Raw genomic sequence first — 12,156 nt, forward strand, 5'->3', positions numbered from 1 at the left:
AAAAAAAAAAAAAAAAAAAAAAATTGCCAAAACCCAATTCTTTGGAGACTTTTATATTTGGACATAGTAAGTTGAAAAACAGATTCTTCAAAATCTACGGGTCTACAAACGTTAGGTTCTAATGTGCATATAAATCCATAGGCAAAAGGAAACACATGAGGAGTGGTGAAAATTAGAGTGTGTTAAAGAACCAAAGGAGGCGGAAGGTAAAAGTATAAATGAAAAGAAAACAGTCAAAAATCGAAAGAAAGAAACCATAGGACTTAATGACTATTTGGTGGAAGTTGGAGACAGACAAAAAGGAAGAATCAAAGACAACTGTTTCCAAATTCGAGGGTGGATCACGAGAGAACAGCAGTAAGATGAATCATTAGGAGGAGGCTGCTCTGTGTTACTGTACATTTTTGTGTCCATGTAGTGGTGATGGAGGTCAAAACAGGATGCTAAGTTTGGATTTTAGGCAATTAAGAACAATGATGAAAGTTCCCAACTTGTAATAATGATTAGCCAGATGAATATATGGAAATGGATCTCTGAAAGGTTTTGTTTTTAGAGTTATGATAGAAATTTTGGAGTGTTCTGTAAAGTTGAAATCACACAGACACAGGATTCTTTTAATTTACAAGTAATACCACCTCCAAAGACGAGGACAGACGGTTGACCAAGTCTGGCATTCAGGGGGCCAAGGCAAGAAAATAAGTCAGAGGAATAATCAAGAGAACAAGCAAAAGACTAGGAGCACACAGTGACAAACCACCCCTATGAAGTGAAGAAAGGTGTTAAAAAAAGGAATCAGAAGTATAAAATTGATATAACTAAGGCAGAGAACTGAAAAAATTACCACTGTATCCAACAACTAGGCAGTTGGGAATGTTCTTCAAGATGTTTTTAGTTTTTGAGGTTTGGTTATTTTGGGGGAGAAAAGAGGGAAGCAGGAGCTAAGGTAAGGAGACTGATGAAAGCAGATGGCAAATGTGTAAAATATTCTAAAATCTAGAGCAATAGATTTCAATTGTTTTTTATTTTTTTCATAGCAATCTGCAGTAAAACTAATGACTCAGTACACACATATACAACTAGGTAATTTCACAAAACACTTTCCTTACTCTGTACAGTGCAACTCTTATCTTCTCTTCACTGTATTCTATCCCAATTAAACAAACAGGAAAATAGCTGGTCATAACAAAGTTTAACATAAAGTTTGAAAACCCAGGGTGGGTGGAGGAGTATATGTCCCAGGAGAACAAGACATAAGCATGTTTAAGACAAGAGACAGGGTTTTATGAGACATTCTAATTCTAATTCAGTATTACATGCTTTGTGAAAGCTCAAATAAGTTTACACGAGTAAGAGGATAACCTAATGTGATAAAAATAAGAAGTTAGTAATAAAACAAATCTGAGGAAGCAAGGCCAATGAACTATACGCTACCTCCTTTTTTGAAGTGAAAATAAGTGGCTAATTTCAGTTCTCAGGATATAAAATGTGTCTACTAAAAGTCCTCTTAAGGTTTCTTGATGTATCTGTTTAGTTAGAACATAATCTGTATCTGCTATTCCTACAGTTCTCACTTTTCCATGTTAACTCATTACTCTGTATTTTGTTTAGTAAACAATTTCCTAGATTGACATTTCACAACACATTGCCCACCTCCTGCCCATAACAGCACAAAAGATTATTCTAATTTTATGAGATTTCACGTCCCTTGGGAAAGGTAAATTACTGGATAACAGTCTACAGAAAATAAACAGATCTACACAATCTTTCAGTCCAAACTATCACAACAAAATTAGTTTTAATTAAAAAGTCAACATTAGTTGGTAGTCTTTAAGATACCTTACACAATGCATATATACCAAGTAAGCATCTGCTAATCAATAAGGAATTAGTTGAATTGTAGTACACCCAATGGTTAAGAGTGGGTAGATCTTTCTGCAAGTATAGAAACAGGAAAGATGACCAAAGTATTAAATCAAAAAAGTCAGTAGTGTAGTAGGATCTTGTTTTTATTACTATTAATTTAAAAAGAGGCTATTCACTCTCCATATCCTATACTTTTTGCAGTGCCTCTGCCAGATATAACTCTGGCCATGGTATATGCCCCAGGAATGAACAGTTGAATCTATCTTTTACAATGAACATGTATGATTAGACCTTGAAAACATAATTTACACTCTAAATAAAAAGATTCGTATTTTTAAAGATGTTCTCCCCACAATGAGTTTCTGGACGCACCAGATAGCAGAGAAAATACCTTAATTCCAAACTTGGATCTTGCCTTATTGTAGGATGCCTCTCTCCCACTCAACAACCTTCTTCTACCACACTTCACTTTATTTCACTCCTTGCCTGGAGAATCTCAGAAACACATTTTGTTTCATTTTGTTTCATGACTATTTTCTTTTGTCATAGAATTTTGATTATTTCCTGCTTTCTTGGACATTCTCAAATATCCTGCTTCTAGTTTTCAGTTCCTGGCAACAGACCCTAAATGATGTCCACCAAATTTATCGTATCAGCTTTCTAATCATGTGCAACTACTTCAAACTATCTCTCCATTCTCTGTAATAGGCCAGCACCACCTTTCTGTTTGCCCTCAGCATGCACACACAGTTTTTCACAAAACAAAAGCCCCAAGAAGAAAAGGTCCTCAGTTGGTTATCACCAAACCTAAACCCACCTGTATCAGAATTTATCCTTTTTTCTTTCCTGTTAAAAAAGAAGTGTGTTTTAAAGGCTAACCCCTCAACCTGAGCTCCGCAGTCCAATTCCTTTCATGTCCTCAGGGCCACCTCCTTCATTGAAATTTACCTTGCTTTCCTAAATTTCTAACCTCTCCAGTAGACATTAGGCAGTCAATCAATATTCTAGTTTGCCTCTTTTAGTAATGTGGTAGAAAATCAAACCTGGCTTGTTGTAAACCATAAAGATTTGGGGGTCAGTTATTACTGCAGTATAATTTGGCCCACTTTGATTTCCTCTTCACCGGGCGCTTCCCATCAGGGCATGAACATGGTCAAATCTCTTCACCTTAGAAACAACAAAAACAAAAAACCCTCTCTTGAATTCCCTTACCCCTATCAGCTACTGCCCTATTTTTCTTCCACCTCTTCACAGCAAAACTGCTGGAAAATGTTTCACTTCTTAATCTCTGTTTCACTTGCTACCCTACTGCAATCTGGCTTTTACTTCTACAATGCCACAGAAAGGGCTCCCATTAAGATCATCAACGACCTTGTTGATAAAACCAATAGACATTCTCAGCTCTTACGTCATTTGTGCATGGTTGCCACTATCAATTACTTCCTCTTGTTGATGATACACTCTTCTCTCCTTTAAACACTACTCTTAGATTTCAAAACAACACACATCTTACTTTTCTCTTCTCTGGCTGATCCTTCCTAGATTCTTTTGTAACCTTCTTTTCCTCAGCCTGTCCCTTAAATTTTCATTTTCTGTATTTGACAGCCTGAGTGATCTACAGACCAGCAACACTGGCATCACCTGGGAGCCTGTAACAAAAGTCGAATCTCTGATCCCACCAGTGTTCTACATTTTAACAAGATGTCAGGTGATTCCTATGCACATTCAAGTCTGAGAAGCAATGGTCTACAGAATTCAGGCTGGGTCCATTCCGTTTCTGACTATTCACTCCCACACTCCAACTACTACCCATGAGCCCATTAACTGCCAAATACTTATCTCCAGTCTAGATTTTTCTAGGCATCAGATCTACACAGCCCTCTCCCTCCTGCAAATCCTCATTTGTATGCCCTGTAACAATATCAAACTCATAGTGTCCATAGCCGAGCCAATCACCTTTCTCCAACAAGCCTGATCCTTACAGACAGGCATAAAAGAGTCATCATTAACACTGTACTTATCCCTTCAGATAAAATAGATCACAAAATCATTTTGAGACTACCTCCCAAATCACTTTAATCTGTCCACTTCCCTCCATCTCCATTGCCAACGTGCTAATTCAAGCTGTCATTTCTCACCTTAGTTACTGCAAGGGCTACTTAACTGGTCTCCCTGAACCAGGATTGCCTCTCTTCAATCCATTCCTTATACTGCTACCAGAGTGAATTTAAACATTTAAAATCCAGTCATTTCATTCTTTGTTTAAAATGTTTTACCAGCTTGCTACAGTCCTTAGAAAGACTCAATGTATCTCAAGGCCGTGCTTATTTTTCTAGCCCAGAGATTTTCAAATTGCTGTTTCTGAAATTATATTAAAGGATCATGAACAGCATTAAAAGAGAACAGAGAAGTTCAAAAACAAAAAAACTTCAAAGCAATGTGCAGGTAATTAAATGTTATTTTACAAAACTTTTCATCTAGTTATACATATGTGTGTACTGGGTTGCAAATTCAAATATATTCCTTTTTGTGCAAAGCGGCCAACAAATTTGAAATTGACTGCCCTAACCTCATCTCACTACTCTCCACATCCAGGTTCTCATCTTTTACAGTTTCTTGAACTGAACATGTGTTTCCTTGATCTCGGTGTTGTCGCACATGCTACTGCCTTTGCCTGGAATCTTTTCCAAACCCCAAACTTCAAACACACACATGTACATTCACTTTGCTATCTTTCAACTTCAGGTTAAGGGTTACCATCCCTAAAAAATCTTCTAAAATACCTTGACCTGAGTTAGGTGATAGCACATATTCTCTAATACCTTAATATTGTATTATATTTATCACTCCAAATAAACCACAATCTCTGTAGAGCCTATATTAATACAGTGCTTAAGATACCATCACAAAAATAATGTCCTCAATAAATACTTGTTGAAAGAACATTTGTTCAAGAATGCATTCATTTTCAGCCAGGCAACACGACTCACGCCTGTAATGCCAGCATTTTGGGAGGCCGGAGCTGGTGGATCACCTGAGGTCAGGAGCCCAAGACCAGCCTGGCCAACATAACAAAACCCTGTCTCTTCTAAAAATACAAAAATTAGCCGAGTGTGGTGGTGCTCACCTCTAATCCCAGTTACTCAGGAGACAGAGGGTACAGTGAGCCGAGATCACACCACTGCACTCCAGGCTGGGTGACACACTGAGAGTCCGACTCAAAAAAAGAAAAAACTATTCATTTTGAAAACACATGACATGACTTTAAAAGTAAAAGTTACCGAAATTCTGACTGGGAAGCAATGACATCAGCTAAAGGTGGTCAAAGAAGAACTGGGATGAGCCCATTGAAAAATACTCACAACAAAACAAGATGGAAAGGTACATTTTAGACAGGAGAACAGTACGACACTGTAATAAAAAGTAAAAATAAATTATGTTTACAAAAGCTATAATTATATCAGACTGGGGACATGGGCTCGGAGAAATGTGCAAAGTGGTAAACCTGTTATGTTGAAGCCATATTACCAAGATTTCCAGAAAACATGTCAAGATGCAATTGAAATGTATTAGACTGAGACAGAAGTGACCCGACTTCCAAATTCAAGTTGTGAATTAGGGAATGAAATGATCTAATTTTTCCTTTTAAAAGATCACCATAGGCGGCTCTGCAAAGCACAGACAATGCAGAGAAGGAATGGAAGCTAGATGACTAGTTAGAAAGTAAGAACAGTTAGATTGGGATATATTAAGAAGGCAGAGATTTGCTGAAATGAAGAGGAAGAAGCAAAGATAAATCTCATTTGGCCTTGGCAAGTGAATAAATGGTCAGGTCACCACTAAAAGGAGGATAGGAACACAAGTAGAAATCAAAAGTTCCATTCATAACATCCACTGCACAACTGGCTATATCCTTCATGTGGAAACAATAATGAACATTTTTTCCTGACTTATTTAACTTTTCATCTGTTTAGGTATTATTTTCCCAGCTAGACTGTAAGATCCTTGAATACCACATTTCTTCAAGTCCCTGGAGCAACATGCATAAAACCTTGTTTGAAACAGAGCCTTAATAAACAAAAGCTGTAAAGTTACTTAGACATCCCTATCCTGATTTTCAAAAGCCGGTTTGCCCAACGAAAAAGTTAATTTGGGGCTGTAAAAGAAGTGGATTTGTTTTTTAAAGAAGTTTAAGTTATGAAGATAAATGGATAAGGCCCCCGGAAACACCTGAATGAACATGACATGGTTAAAGAAATAAAAAGAAATGGAATGGTTTTAAAATAGTAGTCTAGGCCGGGCGCGGTGGCTCATGCCTGTAATCCCACCACTTTGGGAGGCCGAGGCGGGTGGATCACCTGAGGTCAGGAGTTAAGAGACCAACCTGGCCAACATGGTGAAACCCCTCTCTACTAAAAATACAAAAATTAGCCGGAGGGGTGGCGGACGCCTGTAATCCCAGCTACTCGGGAGGCTGACGCAGGAGAATCGCTTGAACTTGGGAGTCGAAGTTGCAGTGAGCTGAGATCGCGCCACTGCACTCCAGCCTGGAAGACAGAGTGAAATCCTGTCTAAAAAAAAAAAAAAAAAAAGTAGCCTAAATGATGATCTAATTACACTCTATAATACATTTTATAAGGTGGTTTTTAAAAGGAAGTCACCAAAGGCATATACTAAGTTCCTGCTTAATGATAAAAAATTATTTTTATTCGAAGTTTATTTATTAGTCACTCCGACAACTTTGTTTCCTTTACTGCAGATCTTTAAGATACAAATCAACCTGACAATCATCTGAAGAGAGGAGAGTAAGCCAAATCATCTCTGGAGATTCCTTTCATTTTCCTTTTCAAAGAGAATCTGCTAATCAATAGAAATTTCTCCACCCCAACACAAAACACAAAACAAAACAAAAAAAAATAATAAAAAATTATTTTTATTCGAATTTTATTTAGTCACTCCGACAACTTTGTTTCCTTTACTGCAGATCTTTAAGATACAAATCAACCTGACAATCATCTGAAGAGAGGAGAGTAAGCCAAATCATCTCTGGAGATTCCTTTCATTTTCCTTTTCAAAGAGAATCTGCTAATCAATAGAAATTTCTCCACCCCAACACAAAAAACAAAACAAAACAAAACCAAACCTAGGTTTGCGGATAATTTTAACACTAATAATAAAAGCTGGACTATTTTCCTGAACGATCCACAGCCAAAGTAGTGTCTGCCTGCTTTTGTTCCGCGCAAACCTATCTCAAATGTAGAAAGGTCGCTATTTGCTTCTTCACCAGGCAAAGACCTTAAAGTGACAATTATTATTCTAAGTGAAAGGATGGCCAGAGATACGACAACGACACTCCTAATAAAGTTAATTTCGGTTAGAACGTGAACTTAACATTTGCTTTGTCACAGTTCTCAAGTCCTCTAAGCAAAGTATATATTCAGCCTGCATAAATCCTGCCTATTTTTCGTCAGATGCGCATGGCTAATGTTAAGCAGTACGCCCGCTACTGGGAGCGCCCACACGATACATTTGCGCCTCATTTGCATTTCACAAAGCACGTGCATCACTTAAGACACAAAACCAGGAAAAAGGGGGCAGCGGGAGAGAGAAGAAAACCTGTGCTGCCACATCCCCTCCACTATCGAATCCGAGATTACCTCTTGTCTCTCCGCTTCCTTATTCTTCTGTCCCTGTTTTTTCGCGTACCACATGCCGATTTCGCGGCCTTTCAGGTGCCCAGGGTGCCGGCCCCTGCCGCCTCGACCACCCCCTCCGCCGCCGCCGCCTCCTCCGGAGCCTCGGTTCCCTCCATGACCCCCTGCCGGCCCCCCTCCATAGCCCCCACCGGAGCTGCGGGGCCCCCCATCACGGCCCCAGTTCTGATGGTAGTCATAACTCATTGTCCTGGAGGACTACAACCCGTCAGAACCAGCAACCGCTGGAAATGGCGTCCGATCCCGGAAGGCACTGTGCGCCCACTTCCGTTTTGCTTCCGTAGCGCAGCGCAAGAGGGCGGGCCATTTAGCATCACAAGCAGCGGTTTCTGGTGATGTCACCGCGTGACGACCCCGGTGATCGGGACGGTGGCGGGGGTCTGGTTTTGTCTGATACCCTTGAGTTGTTTACCTTTGTACCTCTGGAGCAACAGCCAGCCAAAGGCCCGTAGATTTTCTTTCGCTAGGCCCAGCAAGTGAGCCAATGGCTTTTGGTTTTTACTTTCTTACTCCTGGTAAAATCCGCAGTTTTCTTGCACTTAGGTCCTAGGGTAGTAAACGTTGATTGAAACGAAAGAACCCGTGGATCAGTTCGCCGTCTTCTAAAACTCTCTAAAAAATGAGTTCTTCTTAAGTCTTGAAAACAGCCTGACAATCTTTCAAACATATAATTTAAAATACCCTTAACCTCCTTGAAAGTATTGTCACTATTTACTACATTTATCCAATAGTGTAAGATGAGCGTGTCTAGCCAAATTCAGTGCAGAGCTCTTAGGCAATGTAAATAAACTACTTTGAAGATTGATATGTTCATTTGAAACCATATACTGTTTATTAACCAGAACACTTGAGTGTTTTGTGCAAGCTGTTCTTGAATAATCAAGTAATTGGGCCACACAGGCTTGGATGTTCACCAGGAGATATATAGCTCATGTTATGGTTAACTGATGTAAAGGTGCTGGGAATACTCACTGAACAAAGCAAGTATGGCATTAACTTTCATTTGCCTACAGTCTTAAGGGAAAGACAAAGGCTATCTTTGTGCAGTGAATTAAGAAAGGGAAATGTTGTATGCCAGGAAGGGGTCTACGATACACCACTGTGACCTAAAAATTATTTTGAGCAAAGACATTTGAGTTTCTGAAATCTACCTGTCTAAACGCAGAACCACACGGAAAAATTCAAATCAATCTCCTCCCTGGGAGGGAAACCAGAGAAGACTGACTCTTATCACTGGATGCTAGAAGCTGGCAACACGCTTGAATAGACATTGTCGCAAAGCTATCATATCTGGCATCTGTTTTAAGGTGTCATTTATTTTTTCTAAAAGTCATTTGTTTTTTCCATAAGTGGTGTTTTCCCCTTCCCTTCCCCTTTTAAGATGGTAGATAAGCCGGAATTCTGCCTCCCTGAATCACCTTTTTCTGTGAACTCTATTATATATGTGGTTAAGTCTGTCTTTTCTCTTGCTAATCTGTTTTGTCACTTTAACTCTGGGACCTGCAAACACTGAATCTAAGAGGATAGACAAAAAGTTTTCCTCCCTAAGAGGCATGACATATTACAGCAAAAGAATTTAATTTTGGAGTTAGGTGAGTTATGCAACAACTTTTGACATAAGTAGATTTTTGCCAGACTAATGGGCAGAAGAAAAGTATGACAGGTGTAGAGAACAATATGTAAAGACAGATGATGATGTGAAACATCGGAGAGCTTAGACAACTACCCTGAATCTTAAAGACTGATAGGGAAGGCCAAAGAGGTAGATAGGGGTCTGATTATGGACAACCTTATGTGCCACTTCAGGAACAGTGGTATGTTATAAGCAGAGGAGTGGTTATTTTGACTGCTTCAATTAGAAATAAATAGCGGAGACAAGAGTGGATACAGGGAAACTAGTTAATGTGCTATGATGTAGGGGAGGCAAAATGGGATGACAGGGCATTACATATGGAAATAATTGGAATCGGGGACATTAGAAGATAAAATTAATTTGATGACTCATTGAATGTGGAGAATTAGAAGAGTTAAATGACTCCAAGTTTAAGATTTGAATTATTAACACATGAGGAGACACATTATATCCTGAGACGAGAAATATAGGACAAGGAACATTTTGGGGATGGGGGGCAGAGTGAGTTAATGTGTTTTATTTGTACATTTCAACTTTGAGGAACTTATGAAACATACAAACAGAGTATCTGGAAAGCAGTTGGCTATAAGAGTTAAAAGCACAGAGGCTGGGTGTGGTGGCTCATGCCTGTATCCCAATACTTTGGGAGGCCAAAGTGGGCAGATCACTTGAGGCCAGGAGTTTGAGACCAGCCTGGCCAACATGGTGAAGCCTTGTCTCTACCAAAAATACAAAAATTAGCTGTGCATGGTGGTGCATGCCTGCAATCCCAGCTACTCGGGAGGCTGAGGCAGGAGAATCACTTGAACCCAGGAGGTGGAGGTTGCAGTGAGCCGAGATTGTGCCATTGCACTCCAGCCTGGGCAACAGAGCTAGACTCTGTCTCAAAAAAAAAAAAAGAAAGAAAAGAAAAGTTGAAAAGTGAAAAGCACAAAGAGAGTAGACTAAAATTATATGTTTTGAGAGTCCTTGGCACATGTGATTAAGGTCATAGGAATAAATAATTTCTACAAAAGCATCCCAATTGGACACTCCTAATATGAAAAGTATGTCAATTGTCTAAGAGATGAGATTGAGTAGGCATATTGAAGATGATAGGGGCCAAGTGGGAAGAAAATGGTGAGAGTGCTATGGGCTAAATCTTTGTGTTCATGCAAAATTCACCATGAAGCCCTAACTCCCAGTGTGGCTGTAGAAGAGGCCTCTAAAAAAATGTAATTAAATCAAAATGAGGTCGTAAAGGTGAGATCCTGATAAAAGGTTTACTGCCCTTTAAAAAGAGGCATCAGAGAGCTAGTTCCTCCCTCTCAGAGGAAAGGACATGTGAGGACAAAACAGCCATCTATGCTCCAGGAATAGCTCCGTAAACCAAAACTAAAATTCTTCCTATTTTATTTTATTTTATTTTATTTTATTTTATTTTTTGAGATGGAGCCTCACTCTGTTGCAGTGGCACGATCATGATTCACTGCAGCCCTGAAATCCCTGGTTCAAGCTATCCTCCCATCTTAGCCCCCTAGAGTAGCTGGGACAATAGACGTGTACTGCCACACCCACCTAATTAAAAACATTGGTAGAGATGAGGTCTTCCTATGTTGCCTGGTCTGGCCTTGAACTCCTGGGCTTAAGCAATCCTCGTGCCTTGGCCTCCCAAAGTGCTGGGATTACAGATGTGAGCCACCACACCTTGCCCCAGAATAAAACTGGAAGCCCTCCCAACCAACTGAAAGGATCCATCCTCTCAGCCAAGAGCATTCTAAAGTAAACCTGAAATATTTGTTCAGGCCATGATGGGAATGGGAGGTTGGACATGCCTCGTTATACCTTCCTTCCTTTGGAATCAGGTATGGCTGACCTGTATTAACGTTGAAGTAGAGACCTTAAGATTGACAGAACGGACTCTTTGTAGCAATATGATATCAACACAGCAGTAGGTCCTGAAAGAAAGCATTTTACCCCAAAATATATTTCTTTGACATATTTTGAAACAGCCCTTCAAAGCTGTCTCTCATGGGGAAAATTACATTCTGCAGAGAATCTCCTTCCCTTTCCAGATCTTCTCCGTGATCCAGGAGAGGATTAACTAAGAATCTGGAACCTTTTTAAGTTGAATAAGAAATAGTTACAATCTCTTCTTTCTGAAGTCTGCTGCCTTGGAGGCCTTATCAGCATAATAAGAACCTTGGTCTCCACAACTCACAACTGGGTTAACTTATCTTAACCCAGACAGTCCCTTCTGTTGATTCCAGGTCTTTAGATAAACTCTTTCAATCAGTCAGAAAATCTTTGAATTCACCTATGACCTGGAAAACTCCCTCCTCCTTTGAGTTGTCCAACCTTTTCAGATGGAACCAATGTACATCTTACATGTATTGATTGATGTTTCGTGTCTCCCTAAATATATAGAACAAAGCTGTAGCCTGACCACCCTGGACACATGTTCTCAGTATCTCCTGGGACTGTGTCATGGGCCATGGTCATTGGCATCTGGCACAGAATAAATCTCTTCAAATGTTTGAGAGTTTCACTCTTCGTTGACAGCTCTCATTAGGAATTGGATTAGCTGGCACCTTGATCTTGGACTTCCTAGTTTCCAGACTTTAAGAAACACATTTCTGTTGTTTCAGCTGCCCAGGCTGTGGTATTTTGTTATGACAACACAAACAGACTAATACAGAGAGTAAGGTTGGAAGAGAATTAGTGTTTATTTGTCACTTAGCATTTGCTAGGTATTAGACTAGGTGACAGGCATTTGTGGCAGAATAATGGCCCCAAAGATGTCCTTGTGTGTTTTTTTGGGGGAGGGAGCTCTCACTCTTGTGCCCAGGATGGAGGGCAGTGGCATGACCATGGCTCATTATAGCCTTGACCTCCCAGACTCAAGCAATCCTCTCACCTCAGCCTTCCAAGTAGCTAGGACTGCAGGTGTACACCACCATGCCTGGC

At 39.9% G+C, this 12,156-nt stretch overlaps 1 protein-coding gene across 3 annotated transcripts in view; it reads right to left on the bottom strand.

The window, feature by feature from the left end:
• DHX36 (DEAH (Asp-Glu-Ala-His) box polypeptide 36) overlaps positions 1-7,844 on the bottom strand; it is a 54,221-nt gene extending 46,377 nt beyond the window's left edge. For all 3 annotated transcript variants that reach the window (XM_011967880.1, XM_011967881.1, XM_011967879.1), the window contains exon 1: positions 7,521-7,844. In XM_011967880.1, the coding sequence (XP_011823270.1) occupies positions 7,521-7,763 (243 nt within the window). In that variant the 5' untranslated portion in view covers positions 7,764-7,844. The remainder of the gene's footprint in view (positions 1-7,520) is intronic.
• Between the last annotated feature and the right edge of the window lie 4,312 nt (positions 7,845-12,156).

Source organism: Mandrillus leucophaeus, unplaced genomic scaffold (genome assembly GCF_000951045.1).
Source record: "Mandrillus leucophaeus isolate KB7577 unplaced genomic scaffold, Mleu.le_1.0 Scaffold814, whole genome shotgun sequence".
Lineage (NCBI taxonomy): Eukaryota > Metazoa > Chordata > Mammalia > Primates > Cercopithecidae > Mandrillus > Mandrillus leucophaeus.